The following is a 27129-nucleotide window of genomic DNA, read 5'->3' as shown; positions in this document are numbered from 1 at the left end:
TGACAAGGCGGGGTTGGTTTAATTCTGTGAAATAAAGCATCCAAAGGGATAATCCTTAAGTGGGGCAGATGGGTCACATGAAGTTGGGCTGGGTGACGCACCCGCAGCACTGATGAGGCAGATTCCCACACCTGATGTCTCAGAACAGGCTGTTCTGTCTGTTCATCCCGCAGTACGGGGGGAGGTCAGGGCCAGCTTCCAGTGTTAGCATTCAGTGTTTCACTTCTGGCTCTCATCGTAGGTGTTTTGCATCCCTTTGTAGCCAGAGGGTTGGTGAAGCTGTAGGCAGGGCGGACCCCATGGCAAGATCCTTTACAGTGGACATTACCACATATAAATACCTGGATGATTCTTCCACTGCCAAGGAAAAGTGCCATCACAGGCCTGTCAGCATGTACGTGCATGTGGAAATGCCCTGTTTGGCTGTGGCCATTTGGGTGCTCTCTGTGCCTTTTGACATCTGAATTCAGCTGCTTGGAAGGGCGCTTCTCCCCTTAGAAAGTAATTGGCCTGAATAAACAGGCCTGAGATACATTTTTAAGATTCACTTTCTAATCTTCTGGTTTTGGGGTCTCTTCAGCCATATTAAAGCCACAATCCATTCTCACTGCCGTGCTGCTGGGTGCCCTGAGGGTGGATAACTCAACTACCTGCCTAAAACCCACCTGGAGCCATTCCTAACCTCACGTTCCCAAACCAGGCTGTGTGTTTATCTCGGGATAAACCAACATCATCCTCCATTGGAATCCACTGGAATCCTGCTGGCACTAAAAGGCAGCTTTGTTGCACAGACAAGCACTGACATATGGAATAAGTACAGTATTAAATGCTGATCTCTACATTAACTTCCTGGCCAGAAGGGGATGTTCCATTCACAGACCATTGCATCTCACTGCATTTTTCTTTTCTCAGCGTGATTCATCAGAGCAGCTCCCATCAGCAGCCTGCTCACACAGGGTCCTTGGGAGGTAATGAACTGCATAGACACAAGAGTGTTGGTCAGACACTGCTGCAGCAACACGGAGCAAAGCAGACATGGAGGAGTGAACACAGGGTTTGGTGGGGATGCTGCTGTGATTAGAACCAAGCACTTTAACATGATGGTGGGCAGATCTGCCCGCAGTGATGCACACATAGAAGGTGGTTGGTGAGCACAGCCCAGGGCTGCAGTTACAGCACACGATGCGCTTTGTGTTCTGTGCTGCTGCAGAGCTGCCCGATGGCTGCAGGGCAACGGCTGCAGCACTGCACTGCACTGCACTAGCAATGGCTGCAATGGCTGCAGCACTGCACTGCACTGCAATGGCTGCAGCACTGCACTGCACTGCAATGGCTGCAGCACTGCACTGCAGGGCAATGGCTGCAGCACTGCACTGCACTGCGATGGGTGCAGCACTGCACTGCACTGCAATGGCTGCAGCACTGCGGGCAGGTCACAAGGACGTTCAACACACAGTTATTTATTCACAAACCCAAAGGCCATTAGGAGCCGCTGCTCCCTCCGTCCGACCTGCAGCCCTTTGAACTCTGACACAACACGATGTGTGTATCACCGCCGTGCCGTGTCGCTGTGGGCTCAGTGCTGCCGGTGGTTACACACGGACCCGGCGGTACCGGACCGGGGGGCTGCAGCGTGCGGAACAGCGACCTCCCCAACATGGCGGCACCGCGCCGCCACCTCCCCAACATGGCGGCGCCCCGGGGCCTGTCACGTGAGGTGGAGGTCACGTGAGCGGCGCGGCGTTTCTCCGCATCCCGCTGCCCTTTACCGGCGGTTCCGGTCGCTGCTCCCGGCTGCGGCCTTTGGTCCGCGCGTGGTTCCGGGGCCGGGAGGAGCCCGAGCTCGGCCCGGCCTCCACCCCGCGGTGCTGTTCTGTGCCGTGCCGTTCTGTGCCGTGCCGTGCTGTGCTGTTCTGTGCCGTGCCGTGCTGTGCCGTGCCGTGTCCGCCCCGCTGCAGTTCCGCTCCCCGGGCCCGGCGATGCCGTCCAACAAATCGGTGTCGGATTCTCCCATCGTACAATTCACCAACTGCCGCATCCTGCGGGGCCGCCGCCTGCAGCGGTGAGTGGGACCGAGTGGGACCGAGAGGGACCGAGTGCGGCCCAATGGGACCGAGTGGGGCCGGGGGGCGGGGTGTGAGCGTGGGATCCCCGCAGGGACGATCTGTGGGTGCGGGACGGGACGATCCTCAACCCCGAGAAACTCTTCTTCGACGAGAAGGGCTCCGCCGACGAGCGGCTGGACTGTCACGGCTGCATCATCGCCCCGGGATTCATCGACGTGCAGATCAACGGTCAGTGAGCTGCAAACCGCGGCCCCTTCCCCTGTGCCGGGGGGATGGATGGTGTCGGTTGGGTTTGCAATCACAGAACGTCGGGGATACGGGCTGGAGGTGCTGCTGGAGCCTTTGTGCTTCCAGGTTGTGCCATGTTGGATTGCTCTGCTCACCCCAAGTGCTTGTGCAGTGTTTTGGGGTTGGGAATCATCAGGTGCAGCCCTGGCTGGACATGGGGCTGTTTCACAGTCTGCAGCTTCACCTTTGCTTTGTCCGTGGCACAGGAGGCTTTGGGGTGGATTTCTCCCTGGCTACAGATGATTTCAGATCAGGGATCGACCTGGTCAGTCAGAAGATCCTCTCCCATGGAGTGACCTCCTTCTGTCCCACCCTGGTGACGTCCCCTCCATCCGTGTACCACCAGGTGAGCGACTCTCTGCCCCTTATCCTTAGGGTGATAAAGAGCTGAAGGCTGATGCTGGTACAAGAGGCCAAGGCTGGTTCTGCAGCCTCATCTTCAGACAATGAGACATCTCCCATAGCGGATGAGTTGTGGACAAAAGGAGCTGAACAGCCCCATGTTTCTTGCCCTTAAGCTTTAGAGCACTGAGGCAGCAGTGTTTCCCAGGCCAGCAGGTAGCTGCCTTGCACAGTGGGGTTGCAGTTTGCTTTTCCTTTGTGAGCTGCTTGGCTTGTTGTCCTGGTGGTGCAGCAGCTCTGTGTGAGCCCAAGGTTTGAGTTGCTTTGGCAGTGCTGTGTATGTGAGGTGTCTGACAAACCTCTTTCTATAGATTCTTCCCCAGATCGATGTAAGAAATGGTGGAGCTCACGGAGCTGGTGTCCTGGGTAAGTGATTTTGCCACCGTTCTGCGTGGTGCCTGATCATCCTTCTCCTTCTTAAGGAAAAGAAGCTGTTTTAGGAGCAGCATGGTTGGGAGCTGAAGCTCTCGTGGTGGCAGGGATACATTGGTGGGCACAGACCTGCTGTCTCCCTGAACCTGCCCACAGCTTTTGCTGTGCGCTCTACCATCAGCCCTATGGGGCTTGAAGGAATGATGGCTGTGGGGCTGGCCGGTGCTGCTGTACTGAGCTCTGAGTTACCTGAACTCTTCTTTGCTGTGGGAGAATGGCAAGAGTGTAGCTGGAGCAGGATGGACATGGCGGGTTTCTTGTTCCTTGGTTGGGAGAGGAAGAAAGATGACTCTGTTCCCCTTTGAGCAGGGGCTCACCTGGAAGGGCCATTCATCAGCAAGGAGAAAAAGGGGGCACACCCGGAGCACTGCATCCGCACCTTCGAGGAAAATGCCTTCCAGGATTTGGTTGCCACCTATGGGTCCCTGGACTGTGTCCGGATTGTCACCCTGGCCCCAGAGATCAAGAGGAGCAGTGAGGTGATCCGGGAACTCACCAAGCGAGGCATCTGTGTCTCACTCGGTAAGGGCTGGGGAGGCAGCTCAGTCTGTCTGTGTCACATGCAGCATGGCTCAGGGCTGTGATATCTTTAATGGTGTCTCTGTGGTTGGGCTGGGTGGGATTTCCTCTAGTCACCACTTTCCTGGCCTCACTTGGTGCTGTGAATCTGTCACCCTGCCTGCAAACAGCAGGTTGGTGGAAGGGCTCCTGTAGCTTTGCACAAGGTAGTTCCCGCTGGTGCTGGGAAAACACAGGAAAGACCAGCAGTCATCATTTTCTTTCCTTCTTTCCTCCTGTTTTTTTCAAACATTCAGTTTAATAAGGATGTAATTCCAGGCTGACTGCTGGGAAAGGTTCAAACTCTGAAGTTCAGCTGCTTTAGGCCTTACAGGTGATGTTGTTTTCCAAAGGTTGCTGTTAAGTCTTGATAACTCCATTATTCAATGGAGCAACTGCAAGAGCAGTTGAACCTCTGCCCTTTCTTCAGGTGAAACTGAACCCAAATTCAGCAGGCTATTTGTGCAGCAGAGGTCTCTTTTCTCACAGTCACATAAAGGCAATCAAAGAAATGCAAAAGATCTGCTGTCCCTGTTAGGGAAAACAATGTTTTCTTTCTGGATCGTGTTTTATCAACATAGCATGTCTTGGAAACGTGCCCGCTGTCTCCCTGCTCCTTTGACACCTCTCTTATAAAGCCTTGAAATGGCTGAGGGCAGCAGAAAGGCACGTCCTGGGACTTATAGCCCAGCCAGAAGGCAGCTCTCCCCAACGCCTCTGGGAACCGGGCAGCTGTTGTGACTTGTGTGACTCTGGGAAAATAAATGCGGAGGTGGGCAGGAGAATGATGCAGTGGTCTCTGTTCCAGGTCACTCGGTGGCTAATCTCTCCCAGGCTGAGGAGGCTGTGCAGCACGGTGCTACCTTCATCACTCACCTCTTCAATGCCATGTTGCCGGTGAGTTGCCAAGGCTGTTTGTCCTGTGCAGGCATTCCTTTCAGTGATTCCTTTCAGTGCTTTCTCTCTTGCTCCCCACAAATGCTTATTGGCATCGTCAACTTGTTTTGTACCAGGCCTTGCAGTGGGATTTCAGCACACAACCTCTGTCTTCATGTTTGTACTGCCTGACTTAGAGTCAGAGCTGTAGCAGTCTCTTGAAATTGGAGGGGTTGCCTGGTTACATTGATAATGGATGAGGTGCCCAGCTGCCAGGCACTGTTTGATAGTGATGACAGCAGGAAGGGTCTCAGTCTGCAAGTCCTGGTGTGACACCCATCATCTTTTCCTCTCCCACTTTGGGTAGTTCCACCATCGTGACCCCGGGATCGTGGGGCTTCTGACAAGTGATAAGATTCCTGCTGGGCGGAGGGTCTTCTACGGCATGATCTCAGATGGCATCCACACCAACCCTGCTGCCCTGCGCATCGCCCATCGAGCCCACCCCAAAGGTAAGCCATACTGCACCAGCGTGGTGTCACCAGCATCACAAATGCTCATCTCCCATGGCTCCCATGGCATGCAATCTTGATGTCTGAAAGAAGTCCTATTCCACAGCCTGTCACCTCAGCTGGATGTGGCTGGAGATGTCTTGGGACCTCTCAGGGAGGGTTGGCATGGCACAGTGCTCAGAGCTGCAGTGGGGTTAGTTGCAAAGCTGCTGCAGCCTGTTCCCTTGCATTCCTCAGGCATGGTGCTGGTGACGGATGCTATTGCTGGCATGGGGCTGGCATCGGGTCGGCATACACTGGGCCAGCAGGTGGTGGAGATCGATGGGCTGAACACCTACATTGCAGGTAAGTGCCTCTTGCAAAAGAGCTGGACAAGGTGCTACCACTCGTGCTTGTTCCTGCAGAGCTCAGCACACCCTGCAGTGCTTGTCAGCGTGAAGCAGCGTTTGTGCTGCATCTGAATGTGTCTCCCTTCAATGCCAGCACAAACACTCCTGCCTCTTTGTTACTTCTCAGCAGTGGCTGAGAGCCCTTCAACTTGCTCCTCCCGTGACCCAGGATTTCTGCCCCTTTGGGGTTCTGCTCACTGCTGTCCTGTTCTCTCCCAGGCACAAAGACCCTGAGCGGTAGTGTGGCAACCATGGACACGTGTGTGCGACACTTCCTGGAAGCCACAGGTGGGTGAGCATTGCCCATGAGCTGTTCCTCCCTGAGAACAAGTCTTGTTCTTGCCAGCTGTGTCTGCCCAGCCAGAGGTGTCCCCTCTTGTCCACGATATGAGGAGGAGGGTTGACATCAGTGATACTGGCCTTGGAGACAAACACCTTTAGGAGGGATGCTTCATTTTAACCTGCAGCACTAATTAGGGTTGAACTGTTCTGCTCTTTTCTCATACCTAAAGGTGAACGACTTTCCCCTCCCCATACCTTAAGTAGGTTCTCCTTTTCCTACTGTCTCCCTTAGAGATGTTTCCCCTCCCAAGCTCCAGCCAGCTGTGACTGGGTCTCCCAGCTCCTCCTGCCCTTGTAGTGTTCAGGGCAGTAGCAGTCAGATCTGTGTTAGTGCTGTGCTGTACCAGGACAGGACATAGGCAGTGCTGACAAAGACACTGGGGCCCTGGGCATGGGTTTGGTTGTCAAAAAGGTCCCTGCAGTGCTACTAATTGCCTTAGCCAGGGACTGGGGCTGCTCTGCTGATGGGGCTGTTTGCTGCACTAGCGCCTCTTCCTCTTCTGTCTAAGGGTGCTCAGTAGAGACTGCACTGGAGGCAGCATCTCTGCATCCTGCCCAGCTCTTGGGGATTGAAGACAGGAAGGGGACCCTGAATTATGATTCTGATGCAGGTACTGTTATGGGGATGGTGGGAGGGAGAGATTCTGCATGCTGGGGCAAAGCAGGGCCTGCTGCAAATGCAGGTTGCATCTGCTGCTTCAGTGGGAGCTCTGGGGATCCTCGCTCTGCCCAGGATCTGCTTTGGACTTTTTGCTCTGGTGATTTTTTTTCCTGTGGTGCTGGTGGTATTTCATGAGCCTTTTGGAGAAGCTCTCACGTCTCAGATGAGCGGAGCAAGGATGGTTCTACACTGCAGTCCTGCCCTGTTTCTGGAGTGGGGAGAAACTCCTCTGTGTGGAGGCAGCCATAGAGCCCAGCTCCTCTGAGTCAGCTTTAGCTGCCCCAGTTGCTCTTCCTCTGTTCCTCTGATGGCTGTTCCTTTTCTCTCCTATCTGGTGCAGATTTCCTGATGCTGGATGATAGTCTGCATGTACAAGCCACGTACATTGCAGGAGAGGAAGTCTGGAGACGGGAAGCCTTAGGCATGTGACACTGGGCTCCTCGTGCCTTCCTCGGCATCCTGGCACTGTGATTAGCAGCTTTGGTAACCACCCCACTTCTCTTTTCTTGTTTTGTTTTCCTTTCCTTCCTGCAACTCCCCTGAAGGAGCCTCATACCAAAGAATTGTGTTTTCCAGCGCAACTACTGCTTCCAGTTACAGCCATGCCCGCAATGACTCTGTTGGTGCTCAGTTGGTGGAGTGGGGAGAGCAGGCAGATCTGTGTCAGGAAGGATTTTCAGTCTCTGGAGAGACCTGAAAGACTGCGCAGCTGTCCTGTGTGGAGTCCCCAGACAGAGGTGCTTACGTGTCCATCTCACAGCAGTGTGAAGCTGTCCCAGCCTTTGCACTGTGATGCAGCACACGACCTGCCTGTGCCTAAGGCAGACTCAAGCCATGTCCATCCCTCTCCGTGCTGTCTTGCTCCTGGGCAGCTGCAGCTGGCAGGACGTCAGCAGCCACCAGTTCAGCTGGCAGGTCTTCCCATTACAAAGATTCTGTTGTGGAAGCTGATGACCACGTTCTGACTGACCGACTCTCCCTCTTGTGTTCTCTGGATTGAGGCTGGTACAGCTCACTGACTCGGTGCCATTTTGGGGCTGTGAATCAGTGTGGGCTGAATCCTCAGGGCAGAGATCAACCCCAGGGAAACGAGGCATTGCTGCTCCTTTGTGCCTTTTTCTCTGCACGGGTGTTGAGCCCACAGTGCGTGATGTCTGCAGACATTTGCCATCGTCCCCCAGCAATCAATGTTCCTCTCGGCTCTGGGTGCTGCCTGCCTGGGCTCTGCAGGCTCAGGGCAGCCGCTGCCTCCTCCAGCCGTGGGTGCAGCCCTTGGGCTGCAGAGGACACTTGTTTCTGATGGGCAGCTCATGGCTGGGGGGAGCCCTATGGCTCATGGGGAGCTGCAGACACGTTCCGGCCTTTCAGTGCCGTTGCTGGTGGCTCGTTACTCCTGTGCTCGTTATTGTCTTCGTTATCTGGATGTCATTTGGGATCGCCGTCGTACATCACACCTGCAGCCCCGTGGACGGGGCGATGCGGGAGCGGCACCCGGGGCCGCGCTGCTGCGCTGCGCCTCTGGGCTGTTGGTGGGGGGAAAAAGCAACGTGAATAAAAAGTGTTTGAAAAAATAAAAGGGAATCAAAGCAGGACGGGATACGGGGGGGGACCGGGCTGAGGGTGCGGGCGGAACCGACGTGAGGGCGGAACGGAGGCGCAGGGCGGAGCGGGGGCGCCTTTAGGCGGCGGACAGCGGTGCGGCGTGGTTTGATGCCCGGGCTCAGGCGGTGGGAGCGGCGCAGGCCGCACCGTCGTGCCGGGGGAACGTGCTCGGTTCCCGTTCACTCGCGTTGTGAGGCTCGTCCCGGCCATTCACCAACAGGACGGTGCCGTGAGCCGCAGCTGGAGGCGGATCCAGGCCCCAGCCCCAGGTGCGCGGCCTCTTCCACCACCTGCAGCCACTTCCCGGCCTTATTCCCTTTGCTATCTCTAAAGAACACCGTCCTTTGGGCCCGTTAGTTCCAGCCAACATGGAGCGTGCTGAGTTCGGTGTGGTGCAGGTTCCAGCCTTGGAGAAGCCAGAATCGGCTCAAACTGCAAGTTGTGCATCCATAGAGGATGGAAGCCGTGATACATTGAACATCTCCAAACCAGAAAGTGCCCCTGGAGGTAACACAGCGATAGAGAAACCAGCGTCAGATGGAGCTGCACAGAAGAAGAAGAAAAAGAAGAAACAAAATGCATCTGTCAGTAAAAAGAGCACGGAGGAAACTGAGATCAAGGGGAAGGCAAAGGTGGAAGCGAATGGATGCCAGAGTAAAGATGCAGCCCAGCAGGATGAGAGCTCTCAGGTATTGAAGTATCGGTGGGGCCCCATAATTTAAATCCTTCAGGGAAAAAGGAACAATGTCAGTGCACAGATGGGCAGTTAATGTTAGTGAGCTCTTGACTTGCACGTTTACCAGGTATGATGAGTTACTCATGTAATGCAGGTGATGCAAATCCCATCCCATTCATTGGAAAGGAGACTGCTGTAAGGAAAAGGAAAAGGGAGCATGAGAGCTTTTGTGCTTTAGCTGTAGGATGCAGCTCTTTTGCTTTCCTTCCCACTGGCCGGTTTTGTTTGTTAGGACCCATCTCCTTCCATCTTTGTAGGCTTTGTCTCCTTCATCTTCATGCATTTCTGGTTGAGCAAGCACTGGGCTGAGACACCAGGGCTCAGCTTCTGATTTTGCCCGTTGCTCCCCCTTGGATTCTGGGCAGGTTTTTGGGTAGCATTTTGTTAATGATTCCTCTCATCCATAGGTTGAATTGACAGCTTCTGTCTTATGTTCCTGACCAGCTTTCCACTGTGTGATCTGAATGACAGCCAGCTGTTAAATCCATCAAACAAAGACATTGAATTGCAGCTAAACATTTGTCCAGTGTTTTAAGTTTACGCAGTGAAAATACAGGCAATAGGGAAGTTGTATTGAAGCCTGGAATCTCCAGAGCCTGAAATTCTGGATAGTCCTTTATCCTTTTACAGATGGATTTTCTCCTGTGTAGCAATTGCTGCTCTAATTTTGGGGTGGTTTATTCATTCATGCTCCCTTTGTTTCATCGCAGTCAGATGACCAGCTGCAGAAAGAGGTGGATTGGTGTGTGGAGCAACTGGAAATTGGCCTGAAGACACAGAAATCCACTCCCAAGCAGGGTGAGTATTTCTGATAAGTGATATCTCCCTTGCTGGAGGGTTCAGGTAATCATAAACTGGGGTGTTTCTGCTTTGTACTGCTTCAGTCGAGGAGGCTCTCCGTGCAATCAAGACGCTGCGCAGTGACAAGGCTCCACTGGTAAAGAAACGTCAGATCATGAGAACCATATTTGGAGACTACAGGAAGAAGATGGAGGAGGAGCTGTGCAAACAGCTGAAGCTCATGCTATCAGGTAAGAAAACTTTGCATGCAGGGGGAAATTAAAGAGGAAGGGACTTTGCTCCTGGCCTACTCACAGCTCTGCAGTGTGGGAGCTTGCTGTGTGAGGTGCCTAAAATCCTTTCTTGCTATTTTCTCCCCTCTTTAAGATGCAAAATCTGCCAAGATTGTGGAAGTGCAGAACAAGAAATGCCAGGTCATCAGGAAGCGCTCCGGAGCGTGCAGGAAAAGCCAAGGATCAGCAGGATCCCCTCCGGAGTCACCCAGCACACCTGACACAGGCACAGTCAGATTCACAGTTTCTCAAGAAGAGTTTCGCTTTAATTTCTTCTAGGACAGCCTTTTAGATTGAAACCATGGTACAGACTCTTCCAGAGCTCCTATAAACTTAAGAAGAATGCTTTGCAATGGAAAATGTTATTGAGGAATCTCTGTTTTTCTCCTAAGGAAAGGATTTGCCTTCTGAGTGCCTTCGGAGGTGCAAAACAGGTCTGTCAACCTGGCATGTGAGCCCAAGACTCAATCTACTACAGTAATCCTCTGTGCTCACACTGTTACAATGTCACTTTGCAGCATGGAGTCTGGAAGGCCCTGGTTTTTTTGTTAACTTAAGAATGTCTTTTATACTGGGAGCTTCTCCCACTCTCCTATTGCCTTTAAATAGAGCAGGCTTTTTTAGCAAGTGAGGACTTGCTAAAACATGCATGAAAAGGAACGCTCTGTAAAGAAGACCCAGCTTCTGCAAAGGGACAAGAGGGGAGGCAGTGTAAGCACACTGGCTGTCTGGGTGTATCCATTCCACCTGACAGCTGTGCAAATGCAGCTTCTGGTGTCAAGGAAGCACAGGGCAGTGTGTGTAATAGAGTAAAAAATTTCAGAATCTGGGAGGAAAATGAGTGAGAATCATCTTTGCTCTTTCATCTGTTTAATTGGCAGGCACTGATTTAGAAGAGAACAGCAAATGCTGATGCATTCCAGCCTAGGGATGTTAGAGCAATTGTTTCCAGTCAGGAAAAGATTTATGTTCCTGAAATCAGCTCACTTTGAAATAGCTCAGTTACAACCAGCAGCGACTCAGAGGGTAACTCAGCTGTATGCTAAACTTCGGGTGGTGCTGAACGGCGAGAGCCCAAAGGTTCTCTTGCATTTGATTTGTATTAAATCTTTGCTTTCTGATCAGCTGAATGTTTCTCTCCTCTGTCTCTGGTCTGTGTCAGCCTGTCAGCCCATCTCCTGTGTTCATGCAGAAGTTTTTCCCCACTCAGCCTAAAAAAGCTGGAGGAACAGAAGTCCTTTAAAAGGAAACAGGGTATTGGATGGCCCTGCAGTGCAGTGCTTTCCTTCCTTTTTATAGTCCAGTCAGTCATCCTGTATGAGGAGCAAGAAATGGAAGGGTTGGCAGATTCCAGTGTGTGCTGAGAGCAGCTGAGAGTTGGTGGGAAACACTTACAGAGAAAGACTTGGAAAAAAAGCCCCAAACCTCGTGCTGCCTACAAACAGAAACGGATTTTATTACTAAGAGGCCTTTTGCATCTGCCAGGGTATTTTTTTTGTTTAAAATATGTTAAATTGGGACTGTCAAGGCAGAACGAGAAACGGAACATGAGTAGCGTGTGCAGTGAGTAGGACTATGGAGAGGAGACAGATCTGGAAGCCAGTAGTTCAGCTGATCCTCGTGGTTTGCTGGGAAGCACTGCAGGCATTTTGATGCTGGAACAACCGGTGTTCATTTTACTTCCAGGATTAAGCATACGAAAGCTGCATTTTTCTCAAACTTATAATGTTTTCATGCCATTTTCTAAGGTCAGCAGTGTGTTGTATATGACCTCAGGACTGCAGTTCTTTCCTTACCTTGCTGGCTATGCAGAATATGCCCAGGAAATAGTTGTGGCTGTTTTTCCTTCTCTTTTTCCAGAGGAGAGCTGGTGAGGTGTGGTGCCTTCCTGTGCTGTGCGAGGCTGCAGGAGCATTCTAGGAAGCATTCTCACACATTCTTGCTTTGGGCTCTTTTATGCCCGTATTCACTATTAGAACAGTGATACCAGTGAGATGAGTGTTCAGTGTGACAACCAGCCATGTTATCTGCGAGGAAAGAGGGGAAAAAAAGCTATTTTCATAGGTGAGAGACTGCTGTGGTTTTTCAGAGGTTTTCATATAATGACTTGCAAAGCCTACACATATTCCTTTTGCAGGACTTCTTTACTGCCATGCTTGACCTGGGTTACTGTTATTAGGGTCAGGGACCTCGGTTCTGGGAATGAAGTGAGGAATTTTGGAGTTGTTTCAGTGGCAGAAGAATGAGACCGAGTGCATTAACACACAGTGGCAGCAGCGGGATGGCTGCAATCTCTGCTCCTTTTAGGCTTGGCAGCCCCATCTGTAAAAGGATCCCCTAGCAAAGGTTAGGAAACGCAATCCCATTCCATGCAGACCCTGACTCTGAGGGGAGAGCGGTGCTGATGGCTGATGGCTGCCCTCCCACCTCACAGGCTGGCCCTGTCCTGGCAGCTTTTTGTCCGTTTCCCTTTTGGCTGTTAGCTTTGGTTGGTAAGTTCTTCCAATCCCCTCTCAGGCTCAGTCAGTGGAAATGCATTTATTGGTCCCTGGGCTGCCTGTCCTCTGCATTGAGCAGCTGGGGGGCAGAGCCGCTGCAGAGCAGCCTACAAAGGCTCTCCAAGGGATCCCCACTGAGTGCAGCTGGAACCACCTCCCGAGGCCTGGGAGCCCCTCTCCCAACAAAACCCGGCCTGCTGAATCTGTAACTCAAGGAACTGATATCCCCTTCTGACAGTTGTTTGTGGAGTGCTGGGTGTGCACTGTGGAGGTGGCATCTCATGACCCCCAAAGGATAAAGCAATCAATGATCTTCCACAGGGGAGGAAAAATCCAATCCTATCTTATATTCTCTTTGAATTAGAAAGAAGAAAACCTTACCACCTCAAGCAAGAGAAGAACTCAAATCCCACGTAAGGAGAAAAGATTTCTGACGAGTAGTAAGCATTGTACCTGCAGTGTCTTAACAAACCCAAGGAGGAATACTTCTGTTTTCAGATATCTGGGGTATGACGGATGATCCTCTGTCTTCCTGCTGAAGTGATTTTACTCCAAGGACAAAACTGTTCTTTTTTCTTTGCTTAAATTTACTTCTGCTGTCCAGCGCTGCTTTCATTCTTGGAACCGAAGGAAAGTCTGCAAGCCACATTGCTTTAGAAAACTGAACTTTGACATTACGTTATTGCGGTGCTTTGATTACTGGCAGCAGCCCTTTCCCGTGGATACTGACACACCTGCAGCGTTTGGCACATCTGCCTTTTTCCCTCTGAGTACATTGACAAGCATTAGCCGCCGAGATGGAAGAAGTCTGGGTTGTGTATCTGTGCCTGATCTTGTTTGTCATTGTGGTTTTTCTAATGAAGCGTAACCCGCACGTGGAGGAGGTCAAGAAAGAGCTGGAAAGCAAAAGCCCTCCACCTTCCTCTTCCTTCTTTCCCAGTAATGTTGGCAAACAACTGGAGCACACCCAGGAGGAGCTGGAGCACTACCTGGAGAGGTTAACCCACGTCTTCTTCGAAACAGACGCCAGGAAAAGGGAGGGTCACCATGACCAGAAGTCCCACCATCACCAGCACAAAAGTGACGATGCTACATCTGAAGCTGTGGAGCATTCAGGAAAGGAAGCAGCTTATTCTCCACATCTGGCAAGCCACACAAGGGTTCAGGTACGAGGCCAGTCCAAACCTTCAGGCCCCAGCAGACCTACAGCTTCTGCCTGGGAGCTGAGCCTGTGGAAATGCACAGCCCATAAATTTGGATGGGGAAGAGGTGGGGGGAAAGCCTCACTATTTTGAAGAATAACAGGACTTCCATATCCATATTTCTGCAACACTGAGCAGTCATTGAGAGGAGTCTGTGTGTGACATTACTTTTATATACATTGCAAGTGTAAGAGGTTAACATTCACATTAGTATCTATGCATGTGTGTGTATCTACCTAAATAACATTCCATCCTGTGTGAACAGAAACGGGTTTCATTCCTTATCTGCAGAAGTGATCAGGCAAATTTTTATCTATGAACATCTCCCACCTTTCCCACCGGCCATTTTGCTCAGGCCAGGATATGGCCCAGCTGGGTACGGGAGCTCTGCTGACAGCTGACCTAGCCCAGACTGATCACACGCTATTGAGCCATGAGAGAGACTTGGGTAATTTTCTGCTTTGCATGAAGGTGGTGCACACTGTACTCTGAAAACATGAGAGTTGCTATTGGCAACCTGCAAAATTCTCTTGCTTGGCCGAGGCACTAATTTAGGGAATGGAACAAGATGCATGCCTTTATATTTTTATCGTTATCCTCATTGCAATACATCAGATTGTGCCCTTGAGATGACTGAGTTGCACGGCAGCTATGCAAGGCTGTGTTACTTTATGCCAGCAGCTGTTTATGGTCTTCATTCTTGAGACACGTATCTTGCAGTGCCAACACTGCGCTGTGTCAGTGAGCACGTTCTGGGCCCAGGTGGGAACTGCGGGACGAAGCCGTCCCCTTAGAGGAGAGATGGACCTTGATGTGGGTAACCACAGCCTGCCAAAGAAACAAGAGACAGGTTTGTTCTCATAGCATTGAAGGTGCTGCTATAAACAGCCTTTCTGGGGAGCCAGGCAGCTCCCCGTGAGTCCATCAGACCTTCGTCAAGAGCTGCCTGAGCTATTTGGAGGAATCAATGCATCCACTTGGAGGGAGAGAGGCAAACATACGAAATGTGAGACTGTAGTGCAGAACGCATGAGTGGAGGCAGTAATTCCAGTGGTTATTTATTTACTGGCACCTTTCATTTACTCGAGCCAATGCTATTAGTTTCATTAGATCCCCGGCAGATCAAAAATAGCAATGCTTTTTCATATGAAAACACATCGTTGCAGAGTAACATCTTCCTACTTAAGTACGATGGAAAGCTTTTTGACGTCGCTTGGAACAGCATTAATGTTGGGAAGGCAGTTCTTAATTATGGCCATGCAAAGTGTGCTGGGATGGTTCTGGAGCAGTATTTGAGTGCACATGGTTCCCCAGGTGCGTGGTGTGATGGAGGTGTCATTTCTGTGCCACACCAGAGCTGGGCCTGGTTGGACTTATGAGGGCTTTCCCCTCTCCTGGGCCAAGGAAGGACCTGCTCAGGGAAGGAGCAGCATTCTTTTCCTTCCGAGCATTTCTTTTCTCTTTCAATGTGAGTGTAGGTTGGTGGGAGGTGCCAAGTGAGGATCTCTGGAAAATGAAATCCTCAGTGTTGTCTAGCAGAGGTAGGATGGCTTGCAAAAAGCTCCTTTAGGCATCGCATCAGCCTTAAGCAGCCACATCCAGAATTACTGCTGGCTTTCCTGCCCGGTTCTGAGAAAGCAGGCAGCTGGTGCTGCTGGAAGTGGCACAAAACCTGCTTTGACAGAGAGAGAAAACACCACCCAAGCAGGCTGGGCAGGCATTCAGGTGCAGACCTGATTGAGAATAACAGAAGTGGTGCCAGCAGGAGACCTTGCAGATTCTTTAGAGGTACTGAACTTATTAAATAGATGCTGATCAAGTTGTGGTTGGTCACTCAGTGCAGACACCTTCTGGTATCCACTGGAGAAAGCTCTCCTGTTTTTTAAACAGGTGTTCAAAAGGATCTAGGGGTGTCTGCCCTTCATTGCGCTCATCCAGCCCTTTGCCTAGTAAGATAGAACCCGTTTTCTCATGAATTTCTATTTGGTTTTGCACGTGACTGTACTAAATGAACTAAAAACCATTTCCAGAGACTCCTTGTTCTCATGGAGAACTTATGGCAGCCAAAACAGAGCGAGTGAAGAGTCAGAATTAATGCCATAACGTGCAGGAGGGTGGGATGGGTGAAGGTGGGACAGAGCAGATTGTGCAGGAAGAATGTATTCCAAGGGCTTCCTGCTTCATCGAGCTAAATCAGAGCGGGGTCAGGCTCAGGTTGTTTTCAGAAGCAATGAAAAATGAATGGTAACAGATGGCAAAGAGGCGTGGGCCTCCTACTTGCTGGTAAAATAGATCGCCAGCCAAGCTGGTGCTGTGAATGGGAGTGAATGTGTTCCTGTTAGGACAAGGCAGAATCTGGAAGTCTTTCAACACAGCCACAGGTTTTAGAAAACCCTTGGTGGGGAGCAACTTGTTACATAGTCTGATAATTATAGGACATAGGAGATGGCTTTAAACTGAAAGAGATGAGATGTGAGGAGAAAATTGTTTACCCAGAGGGCGGTGAGGCATTGGCACTGCAGCCCAGAGCTGTGGGTGCCCACTCCTGGAGGTGCCCATGGCCACAGATGGGCTCTGGGCAGCTGAGCTGGGGGGCACAGCCCATGGTGGGGGGGGGCAGGGGCTGTGAAGGATGGTTTTGAGGACTTTGTGTAAGTAAATTTCAGCCTTGGTATTAGCTGTAAGCTGATTGTATTGTAAATATTGTAAATGCTATCATTTGGTATCACCATCACATTTTGTGGTGGGGCGTCTTCAGTCGTGTGATGTGTGATAAGATGATGAAAGAATACGTGGCCAAATCAGGAAATAATTCAGTTATTTAAGGAAAGGTTAGAAAGAGTGGATATTATTTGATGGAAAACCAATGTATGTTTGATAGATCTGGTTGTTTGGACGAGGTATTGGTGAGATCAGGCAGGCAAGGTGGCAGCAACAGCAGAAAATGACCATAAACAGGCAAGCAAGGTCTTACTATCATACCAATAATAATATCAGCATGGCTTTATCCTACTGGCATGTCAGTTTGTCCTCCATGCTCCTTCCCCTCTGTGGCACAGCACTGTGTAGTAGGGATGCCTGAGCTCCTGATGGAAGCAGGCAGTGCAACTCATTTGGAGCAGCACTCCGCTCACACTAATTAGCTCAGCATTCTCCTTGCCAGTTATTTTGGATTGCTTCCGAATTGCTGCCATAGATTTTTCTCATGTTTTCATGAGAGGGGCAAAAGTGGCCCATATATCTCCCTAATTGCTGTGGCCAATGTGCCAGCAAAAGAAAAAGGGCCTTTCCACTAAACTCAGGGTTGTCAGGACATAGTTGTGTCCCAGAGAGAATGCATCCCCTTTAACCCCAGATCAGTAAATACACCTCCTTTCCATCTGATACCTGCTGGAGTCCTGGCATGGCTGTCCATGCCATACCTTTTTTGCAGACGTGTGTGGGATCATGTGCTCGGATAGTGTTGGTCTTTGTGCCTTTGGACAAACGTCCAGTTCAGTGTCAGTTCAGAAAGCATCAATCTAAATCTCAAGTGCATCTGGGGGAAAGCCAGATGAAGAGAATAAGGCCAAGGCTCTTCAACCTGAAGGACGCAGGGCAGTGAGCTGGGGATGATGGTGTGCTAGCTCTGTTTCCTTGCAAAACTGTAAGCATTCAGCAGCCCAGCCTGAAGGGATGGGTTTCTCCAGCCCTGGCAAACACACAAAGTGAGCTCACAGATAAACCAGCAGCGCCATTTGTTCCAGCCTGCATCACTTCTGATAAACCAGGTTTTAAAATCTTCTGGTCATCAGAAGGGAATCCAGCATGGTTGCTAGCTATCCAAATCACCGGAATGAGCAACGGTACCAGAATGTGTAATGACAGATTTACAGTCGATCGTGTATCAGTCCTCGGGTCAGGGACAGCTGAAGGGCTTTGAGAGAAATGCTGGTGCATTGCAGGGGGCTCTAAAGGAGCACGTGGGTCTACAGCAAGATGTGGAGCCAGGTTGGGTTAAGCCCCTTGAGGAACCACCATAAGCCCAAAGGTCGTTTCCTAGACAGGATAAAGACTTCTTCTGCCAGCGGGACAAAGATGCCACTTTCTTGGGATGGATCAATCTGAGCCTCCCCATAGTGAACAAAGAGGGCTGACAGCAGGCAACTGGGCATAGGAAGATCTGTATGTTAGTTTAAATCACTCTTAAGTTGTTCTAAGTCATTTTTGCTTTGCCACCAGCCATATGCCTTAGCCCAACTGACTGTGGTGTGTTGAGATGTGGTCGTTTGTTCTCTTGTAGTGAGTCTGAGGAAGGATGGAGCAAAAAACCTCTTGTGTTTGGCACAAGGCACATCTGTGGGTGGCAGCTCCTTGACAGGCCTGAGCTTGATTCTATAATGTCTGCTCTGCATCAGACGCCCTTTGGGATTTAGGAAGCACAAGCTGCTGGGAGCCGGGGCAGCCATAACCACATAACACCACATCGAGTGTGAGGGAAGCGCTAATCCTGTGTGTAATTGCTTGGCAGGAGGAGTTGCTGTGGTTTCCCTATAAACTGTTTGTGCCCAGGGGAGCCAGCAGGTTTGAGTCCTACAGCAGCAGCTCGTCTGGCCCTGTGCTCTGCTCCTCCTGCTGCTCTTGTTCAGGCTCTGCTCTCTGGGCATCCTGGTGTTCCTGTGAGGCTGTGTCAGGGGGCAACGTTTTGTGGAGCAGCTGGAAAACCCACAGCTCTTGAAAGCTGCCTTGTTTCAAACCAGCCTTAGTTCCAGCATCCCCTCTGCCCTCAGCCACTGCCTGCCCCTCCACCTGGTGGTGCAGGGCTGCTGTGGGCAGGGTGCTGGTGTATGGGCAGCCCGGCCAGCACAGCATTGAGTTACAGTCAGGCCCCCGCAGGAATGCAGGGCCCTGCCAGCGTGACCCGTTCAGATATCCCAACCAACATTAGGAGCCATTGGCCATCTTTAAACCAGATAGGTCAAGTTAATGTCACAGCACAGCTTTGCCAGTAGGAAGGTTTCTGGAGTGCTTCCTGGGGGAGATAGCCGGGTTTGCTTTTCCTGTTTGTCCTGTATTTTTCCATTCCTTTGTTCAGCCGCTCCTTCCCTCAGTTCAGCACTGATTGGAGTTGGGAAGGCACCAGGTTTGGGATATTGGAGGGCAGTGGGGAAGCCCCAGTGGGCCAACTTTTCCCTGGGCTGCTCAGATGGCCTCTAGGGGTTGTTTGAAGACCCTGCCTGCTACAGGATGAGCCAGTGAATAGAAAGAGACCTCTGGAGAGCAGGCAGCGCTCGATGAAAAGCCTGAGCAGCAGCAGCAACTTGTCTGGGCACCCAGCAAGTCTTCTCAGCCTAAAGATCTGGTTCTGATCAAGCTGCTTGTGCCTGCCATGCGAGTAAAGAACATGACTCCTTGCACCAGCTCCCTGCAAGGAAACTCAGTAAGCCACGGCTGTGCTTGGAGACAAGAGAAGCAGATTCAGGAGTGGAGCACAGAGATTTATTTTACAAGCCTATGAGGAGTGACCCCAAAGGGCGCCCGCCTGTGAGCTGACCCGAAATGCAAACCCGCTGTTCACAGCATCAGCAGGCAGGCGCTGGGCTCGCAGCTGATCCGCTGTAATCCATAGGCTCTAGGAAAACAATCTAACACATCCTTATCATTAAATACTCGTGTGAGAGCTCGGGAGCCACTTGTATCCCTGTTCCTGCTTTGTAGCTGCAGCAGAGTTTTGCTGGCAGCACTCAGTGCTGTTTGCTGAGGGAGAGCAAAGCGTGGCAGCTGGCTGCAGCCCTGCATGTTTGTGCCTCCCTTGCTCCTATGCAGCCCTCTTCCTTAAGACACATTCATTTCCAAGCTGCCATAAGCAGGATGAGCACAGAACATGCAAGGCACAGTCGAGAGCCCAGAAGGTATTTTGGGGTTGGTTAAAAGGTGATTTCTGTGTTCAGCTGCTCTGTGCCCAAGGGTGAATCTGAGCTGCTGCAGTGGGGCTGCAGTGTAACGAGGGGCTGTCAGCAGCAGAGGGCACTGACAGTGACAGCAGCATGTGGCTGACATGGATGGGACCAAAAATGATACTTGCGTGTAGAGTAAAGCAACTTAGAGATGTGTTCTTTTCTCCCTGGATAAAGGAAGGGATTCTTTGTTCTGATCTTTTGAAGTCAGTGGGACGGTTTCTTTTATTATCCCAAACTACAAAGCCCCAAACGCTCACCACCTGGGGATCAGTGTCTGTGTTTCCAAGTTCTGTGAAGCTTCAAATGCCATTTGGCCTCATTTCTTTTCCCAGTTCATCTTCTTCTCTCTATGCTGTGGCTGCTGAGTTTGTCGTCGTTCCTCCGTGTGCATGTCAGCCATGCCAGTGGTGTCTTTTGGAAGGATGAGCAGTGGCTGTTCTTTGCACTTTCACCCAAACTCTGGAGCATGCAGTGCCAATTTTTGGGTCTCTGAATGTTGCTTTTTTAAGGAAAAAAAGATCTGAGAAGGACTTTGCTCGGGATGTGGTTGCACAGCAGCATAACTGAAGGACTCACTCTGGATGGGATGGAGACCACTTTGCTGGGTGCAGCAGCTGAAGGCAACTGAGAGCAAAAGGGCTCCAGCTCTGCTCCTGTGGTGCCCGTGGTCTTGATTGAAGTGATGGGGGAAAGCCCCAGGGCTTCCTGCTCTTCTCTCAGAGCAAAGGGACAGGTGAAGGAGGCACCCACCTGAGGTTGTTATTCTTTTTTGTTTGTTTTGTTTTGTTTCTGAACAGGAGAGAACCACTCCTCCTGGAAGCACTGAGAATATTGTGGAAGAGATTGGTGAGTTGGGCCAAACTCTGAGATTGTGCTTTTGCCATTTCAACCAGAAGTGATGGGGTGAAACACTCCTGGCTTTGCCCTCTCGTGCATGAACATCTGTACTTCCAGCCAACTGTTCAGGCTCCTTCCTCGTTAGTGCTCAGAGTCCAGTTGTGAGTGCTGTGCAGTATCTGGTAGGCACAGGGGGTGTTGCTGATTTCTAAACCAAAGTTTATCTTGTCCCCATACAAAGAGGCCCTTCCTTCCTGTGGAAGTGGTGAGATCACAAGTTGAGTCCTCAGTGGGCAGATCTGGTTAAATGAAGGAGGGCTTCCCACAATGGGCCGCGTGGGGTTCGTGCTTGTCTCAGCCCTTCAACAACCTGTGGGTTCCCAACCAGCCCTCAAAAACATGCAGTCGACACCTACCTTTGGTGGCAGCTTCTGGAAGCTTTAGATGTTTTGCTACTATCATCCACAAAAATGTTTTGTTGTTTGTTTTTTAACAACATGAAATAACTAAATCCATGTTTTGTTTTAGAAGAAATCTTATGTCGCTGAGAGAAAAGCATTTATCAGTACCAATATATTATTAGTGCAGATGCTGTTCTTACAAGGAAAATATTGAAACCTTTTCACCTCCAAACCTACTTTGGCCTCCTTCACCTCCCCCTGGGTTTGGTTGTTCCCCCTTTAGCGTTAGTAGGAAAACACAGTGGGTGATTCGCACTGGACGCCTGCACTTGGCATCCCACCTGTTTGTGTTCTAGAAAGATGCAGTCACTTGTGAATACCAGCGTTGCCTGTTGAACCATTTAAATACTTAAATAGGTATACTAGTCCTATTGTGAGCATCCTTGCAAACGCTTACCTTTGGTCTGCAGCATCTCTAGAGATGGATCCTCATATCCCAAGGAGCCCCTCACCAAAAGCTTACTGCAAAGCCGGCTCTCCAACCAGCTGGGCCATGTGTTGAATGACTTGAGCAGCTTGCCAGCAATTTAGTATTGTGTGTGTTAAAGGGAAGGAAGCCCTCATAATTTTAATTTCCTCTGCTTTATCGCACACGGGTGAAGCCACTTCACCCACTTCCTTCCTCCTCATGTAAACCCTGCAGATTTATGTTTGGAAAGCTCAGCTTATTTATATACAGACTTAAGTCACCTGCACACGCATTTAACACAGTAACTGTGTGTGCACCATCTGACAGTGGTGAAATGTGTGTGCGACACACAAAGCACAGGCACAGATTTGCAGCTCACCAGTGAGCCAGGAGGAGACAGAACAGCAACGCACTGATGGCAGCTCTCCAAAAAGGGGCCCATTTCTGGCCATTCTGTTTTGTGCTTTTCTGTTCTGCCTGAACCGATGTGAGAAACAGAGCAGGTGAGGCACTTCCCAGGAAAGCAGGAAAGACAACTTCAGGTGCTGGAGGAGGGTGTGCTGCACTCATCAAGCCAGATGTATTGGCCAGCATGAAGAAGAAGAGAGGCCAGTGATGTGGCCATGGAGCCATTTGGTGACCATTCCTCTGTGCGCACATAAGGACAGTGAGCGTGCTGGAAGCCAATGAGTCCCCAGCTCTGCCTGCGTGGGGCCAGATAAAATATGGCTGCAGAAACCCCTTCTGGTTCTTGGAGAGGGTGTGGGATGTGATCTCCCTGTGCTGTGCAGTGATTGTGATTTCAGGAGGTCAATGTGCTGGGTTTCCAAATGTACCACCCCACTGGAAAATCATAATCAAGCTGGAGAGGATAGAGGTATTTTCAGCCAAGGATAAGGGTCAGTACAGCATTTACATGGGATGCAGCACTAGAGTCAGCCATTCTTAACCTCCTTAGCCCCACCAGCAGCTATTGCCACACAAACCTCTGCAGGGCCTGCTGAAGACTTCAAGGAGCTTATCAACAGAGCTGTGTCTCTCTTTGTCCTGCTTCCAGAACAAGCGGTTCAGGAGACGGTAGACACAGATCCCTATGCGAGGAGAAGACAGCACCCGACTGCTTCCAGGAGATACCGTGAGGGTCACTGGTAAAGACAGCTCTCCGTGCGCACCCCTGTTTTGGTTGTAGCATTCCTTGCAACCTCCTTCCTTTGTTTTCTTGCTCTCCTGGGCTCTGTTTCTGCTAAGCTCAGATGTGTCCTCGAGGGGTTGGGGTGACAGGAGAGCTGCTGGCATCTCCTGGTGTTGTTGGTGGCTCCTATTGCAGGAGAGGAGCTGCAGGAGTGGGCGAGGGAAAGGTGATGTTGTGAGAATGGGGGATGTGGGGGAACACAGAATAGTCCTGGGATATTTCTCCTCCTTTGATGTGTGGCAGGAGCCCAGGCCACACAGGAGGAGAAGAACTGAAGGGCAGGTGGCACCATTTCCTTCCTTGATGTGGGCCAGTGAAGAAAGGTTTTCATGAGTGACCTGAATTGCTTGGCATGTCAGCAAGGGTTCCCATCACTCACTCTGTGTCCTGTCTGGGGAAATGCAGTGGAAATGGAGGGGTCTTTCCCAGTGCAATGCCTCTGGGTGGCAGCTGAGCCCCTGATGGCACCCAGCATCTGGCCAGCATCCTGCTGGGCTGCAATGGCCATGCAAGGCACTGCAGCTTGGTCTGCCTTGTCTGAGCTGTCCTCCGTTGCTGTGCAGACATGCTGGGAGTTGTGCTCTGGGTACAAATAGGAAAGGCTTCATTACTGTGGCAGAGCCACTGCACGCAGGCTCATCCCTCAGTGTCTGCCATGCAGATGGACCAGAGCTGAATGGACTGAGAGTGGGCTCAGCCCTAAATTTGCCATGACCCAGGTGGTGGGATGGGGAGTAATCACACCTATGGGAGCCCCAGGTGTGCTCTCACTGTCTGTACAGCTTCCTGGCCACTTTGGGTAAAATAGGAGAGCAATGTGGATAATAGCTTTGTGCAAACAAGAGAAGAGTGTGACCTTGTACTGTTCAGCCACTAAAAAGCACCTGCTTGGGTTTCTTTTTTTCTCCTCTGTTTCATTACTCAACATTTAGATGCACTCAGAGAACACTTCTGTCATCCACAGCTTGGGGGAGCTCGGTTTTGCACAGCCACACTCCATTGTCGTGCAGTTTGTGGTGCACTACCTGTATGCAATATATTGTATCATATGCAGCATGTGTGTATGGTATGCATGTGTAATGATACAGTTTAGCCTTGTTTTGGCTCTGCAAAGTAAGCCACCCCAAATCCTCTGTCAGGGCAATTTAGAGCTGACATAGAGCCCCTGAGCATCAGGTTATCTTGACAGCTGAAGTAACCTTCCTTAGGCACACCAAGTATCTGCCAGTTTATAATTAGAGCTTTCCTTGGCAGCTGCACCAGTGCAACGTCAGCTCAGAGGAAGGTGGGGAGAGTGGAGGAGGCTCTTGGTGCCTCCCAGCACACTGCAGAAAAGGCATTCAGAGAGCCCACCTCCAGGAGGCAGTGAGCTGGGAAGAGGACGTCTCTTTCTATCAGGGCTTCTGATTTGCTCATTCAGGTTGCTGATTTGCTCATCTGCACTGCCACAGCTCAGCCCTTGTCTTATTCATTCAGGTGTTAAGTCCAGCTTGGGACACTGAAGCCATTTGGGTTTTACACCCATGCAAATAAGATGAGAGTTCAGGCTGGAGCTGTCAGTGTACAAAGAGCTGTGCAACCAAGCAGGCAAAGAGCAACCCAGTGGGGTTCTGGCTCTGTCCCCTTCCCATCCCCAGTATGGCAGTCAGGACAGAGCACTACCCCAGCCAAGCAGTGGGATGCTGCCAGCAGGTTCTCACTTTGCTCCCCATGATCTGAGCTGCCACGTCCTTAGGCTATGATATATCAGTAGGTCTCACCTGCAATCTCTGGGCTAAGGACCATTGCTCTGCTCTAGCAAGCATCCTCCCTGCAAGGGTGGTTCCATTGGTTTGTTTCTGCTTTCACTTCAGGATGCAATTGTTTTCCCCTCAGTAACTGCATGTTTTTTTTCTGTTCCTTTCCTGCAGGCGTGAAACAGCCAGCCAGCCTGAGACCGACAGCACTTAGAGCAGTTGCTGGTACGTGTCCCTCCCCTCGCTGCCCATTGCCTACAGCTCCATTGTGGGGTTAGGTGGCCACAGCTTGTGACACCCCTCTGCTGTGGTCATTACATGTGAATGTAACAGAAACAGAAATTTACCTCTATAGCCATTGCTGTCATCTGCCTTGAAGTGAATCTAGCCCTGCAGTGGGGGTTTGCTCCTGGGGAGCAGTTTAAGTGCCCACCAGCAGTGCCTGGTCCCATCAGAGCTGCCCCTGAGAAGAAGCAGAGCCCACCCTCAGCAGTGGCCTTGCTGGGTTTGCCTTCCCACCAGGACGTGGCCCACCAGCACGTGCTCCTGCTCCTCCTCCTGCAGTCTCTGTGTGCTTCCTCTGTTTCTGGGTACCAACTTAAGTCCAGCCTCACTCTCTCTCCTTCTGTTCCCCAACAGCTCCGGTTTCCATGGCGTGTGGTGGCAGCTTGCAGAACTTAGCAGCATTGCAGCCTTCCTGGAGGAGACCTGGAGTGAATCAAGGGGTTTGGTGGGGGAGGGAGGGGTCAGGGCATCTTTATGGCATACCCGGGTGAGGGGAGGAGGAATACTCAACATTGCAGTTCCACTTTAGATAGGGCAAAGAGCTTGCCCTGTGCTGAGGCCAGGTCAGGTACGTTTGTTGTTTCTTGAGAATAAACACTCCATCTTGTTTGTAGAGCTGCAGTGTTGATCTAATCAGGAATTCACTGGCAGCATCCAGCACAGCTGCTGGGGCTGGCAGGCATTGCCCTGCACCAAGAGAAAAAAGCAATGCCTAAAAACAGAAGGCAGAATCTCAAGAAGCACCAAATGATTTGGCCTGGCCAGTTTCTTTTTGACTTAGGCACTGCAATAAGTGCCTGTTTCGGGTACCTTGCAGAATGCAAAGCTATTCCAGGACCTGAGGACATCGATAGCTGGCAGCTGCCTGGCTTGACCCTTCTGGCTGAACTGAGATGGGGTTTGCACACACACTGACACCGGGGGCTGGCAGCACGTAGCTCCATCAGGGGGTGCCGGGCAGAAGCTGTTGCCTGCTGCTTCAGTTCAATATCTGCAGATTCAGAGAGGAGCCAGTGAGTGTTGGGGCTTTGGAGGGTTTTCCCTCTCCAAAGCCCTCTCCCATATGGCAGAACTTGAAAGTCAGAGAAGTTGGATGTGACCAGTGACACTGGGAGACAATGACAGAGGCTCAGTGGGGAAGAAGAGTAAACAGTAGGTAGAAATGCTTTGGGTGCTGATCTGTAACCCACTAAACCCCATCCACTGGCTTTTCAGTCCCTTCTTTGCAATGTAAAGGCTGCCCCGAAGGCCTTGCAGCGCTCCCTCATCTGCTGCGAGTGCTTAACATCCTTGTGCTTCAGTCCCTGTGATATTTAGTAATTTAGTCTGCCAGGAAAAATAGAAAAAAACACCCCTACAGATCTCACAGTTGACAGCCATTCCAGCCAGCAATGGGGGAAGGAAAAAAGCTGAAGTGGACAAATAGTGAGGATTTCCTCGGGATTCATCTAGAATGGATGCAGATGAGCAGCATAAAGGTGCTGGAAATAGCCTCTAAGCAGACAATGGCTGCCAGGGTCGCCCTGTGAGTGGTGCTGCCCTTCCAGGCAGACTCCTGGCAGCACACACAGCCTGCAGCTCCTGTAGCTCTGCCCCAGCTCACCCAGTCTTCCTAAGGCCCAACATTTAATCCTAAGGGTGGGAAGCGTGTCCTCACTGGGGCTGCAAACTCCAGCCTGAATACTTCACCTTGCCCCTCGGATGAGCACATAACCCCTCACCCAAGCAGCAAATGCCTGACATCTCTCAGCCTACAAGGGACAGGCCAGCAGCCCTGAAAGCGCTTTGCTGGAAGCAGCACGGAAGTCTCCAGCTTCAGGAGGGCAGTGCATGTTAGACTTGCTTGCGGAAGTAGCTTTAGAAGCAGCACACGCAGCAGCCTGCGCTGTAGAAGTAGCAGTAAAATGAAAAGATCCTGTGAACACAGGGAGGAGCTCAGAGATGCCTCTGCTGCAGCACATACACGGCTGAGCACAGCTCAGCACAGCTGGGTGCTGGCACAGGCTGGGGACAGCCAACAACCTCACACCTCCCATGGCCATCCAGGCACCGGCAGTTGGGTACCCTGGCCTTGCTTCAGGGTGCCTGGAAGTCTTCCCAAGGCAGCCTCCAGCAGCACGTGTCTGTGTGCACAGCAGAGTCAGCCCGTTCCTTGTATGAACCATGCGTGATCGGAGCAAAACCAATAAACACTGAGCTCTTAGTGCCTCCTGCCTGCTGGAACTGCTGACCTGAGCCTCTGTGCTTCACCTCCCCACGTCCCCTCCCACTCATTCCATGTCCCTGGTGGCACCTTGGCCGCCTCCACGCAGCCTTGGCTGCGCACAGTGCCCATGTCACCAGTGGGACGTGGTGCAGTGTCTGTCACCTCAGCCATGATGTGGAATTACCAACAGCAACAAGTACAAAACCACGACACCCCCCAAAGCAGTGGGAGCTCAAAGCTTTCCCCTCGTGCTGTGGCCCATTAAACATCATTAACTATGAGCGTAAATCCGCTTCTCCCACCCCAGTGTCATCCCCAGAAGCGCTGGCACTTGGTCTGCTGTCCCATGCAGCATCTCAGCTGAACCTCCATCTGTTGTATTCTCTGGGGGGCTGGTGGCCATTCCAAAGCTGCACCCACACCCACT

The 27129-nt window shown here is 51.3% G+C and overlaps 2 protein-coding genes across 6 annotated transcripts; both read left to right on the top strand.

The window, feature by feature from the left end:
* The first annotated feature begins 1738 nt into the window (after nucleotides 1-1738).
* Nucleotides 1739-8102, top strand: AMDHD2 (amidohydrolase domain containing 2). 4 transcript variants are annotated; one of them, XR_001558415.2, is made up of 12 exons: nucleotides 1741-2062; nucleotides 2158-2294; nucleotides 2561-2700; nucleotides 3068-3122; nucleotides 3498-3710; nucleotides 4555-4643; nucleotides 4990-5134; nucleotides 5372-5479; nucleotides 5743-5811; nucleotides 6375-6476; nucleotides 6867-7009; nucleotides 7121-7236. XR_001558415.2 is itself a non-coding variant. In XM_015877250.2 (11 exons), the coding sequence occupies exons 1-11, from the start codon at nucleotides 1980-1982 to the stop codon at nucleotides 7221-7223; spliced, it is 1293 nt and encodes a 430-aa protein (XP_015732736.1). In that variant the 5' UTR covers nucleotides 1739-1979; the 3' UTR covers nucleotides 7224-8102. The 4 variants fall into 4 exon arrangements, 2 of the variants coding, with proteins under 2 accessions (XP_015732736.1, XP_015732737.1); XR_001558414.2 differs by having other exon boundaries at nucleotides 1742-2062; nucleotides 7103-7218; XM_015877250.2 differs by lacking the exon at nucleotides 6867-7009 and having other exon boundaries at nucleotides 1739-2062; nucleotides 7072-8102.
* Nucleotides 8103-8192: 90 nt separating this feature from the next.
* On the top strand, nucleotides 8193-26719 carry LOC107320921 (UPF0488 protein C8orf33 homolog). 2 transcript variants are annotated; one of them, XM_015877252.2, is made up of 6 exons: nucleotides 8193-8817; nucleotides 9575-9662; nucleotides 9749-9895; nucleotides 10032-13601; nucleotides 24386-24436; nucleotides 24851-26719. In XM_015877252.2, exons 1-4 carry the CDS (start codon nucleotides 8497-8499, stop codon nucleotides 10214-10216), a joined length of 741 nt encoding a protein of 246 aa, XP_015732738.1. In that variant the 5' UTR covers nucleotides 8193-8496; the 3' UTR covers nucleotides 10217-13601; nucleotides 24386-24436; nucleotides 24851-26719. The 2 variants fall into 2 exon arrangements, with proteins under 2 accessions (XP_015732738.1, XP_015732740.1); XM_015877254.2 differs by lacking the exons at nucleotides 8193-8817; nucleotides 9575-9662; nucleotides 9749-9895 and adding an exon at nucleotides 20374-20422 and having other exon boundaries at nucleotides 12562-13601.
* The last annotated feature ends 410 nt before the right edge of the window (nucleotides 26720-27129 follow it).

The sequence above is a fragment of the Coturnix japonica genome, chromosome 14 (genome assembly GCF_001577835.2).
Source record: "Coturnix japonica isolate 7356 chromosome 14, Coturnix japonica 2.1, whole genome shotgun sequence".
Taxonomy (NCBI): domain Eukaryota; kingdom Metazoa; phylum Chordata; class Aves; order Galliformes; family Phasianidae; genus Coturnix; species Coturnix japonica.
The sequence above is the reverse complement of the archived record's forward strand: the minus strand, read 5'-3'. Positions and strand labels throughout refer to the sequence as shown.

Excerpts from the sequence above, each read along its gene's own strand:
- AMDHD2 (XM_015877250.2), top strand. The coding sequence starts at position 1,980 with ATGCCGTCCAACAAATCGGTGTCGGATTCTCCCATCGTACAATTCACC. Across the intron at positions 2,063-2,157 it reads CGGGGCCGCCGCCTGCAGCG|GGACGATCTGTGGGTGCGGG; the intron begins GTGAGTGGGACC and ends GGATCCCCGCAG. Across the intron at positions 2,701-3,067 it reads CTCCATCCGTGTACCACCAG|ATTCTTCCCCAGATCGATGT; the intron begins GTGAGCGACTCT and ends CTCTTTCTATAG.
- LOC107320921 (XM_015877252.2), top strand. The coding sequence starts at position 8,497 with ATGGAGCGTGCTGAGTTCGGTGTGGTGCAGGTTCCAGCCTTGGAGAAG. Across the intron at positions 8,818-9,574 it reads AGCAGGATGAGAGCTCTCAG|TCAGATGACCAGCTGCAGAA; the intron begins GTATTGAAGTAT and ends GTTTCATCGCAG. Across the intron at positions 9,896-10,031 it reads GCTGAAGCTCATGCTATCAG|ATGCAAAATCTGCCAAGATT; the intron begins GTAAGAAAACTT and ends CCCCTCTTTAAG.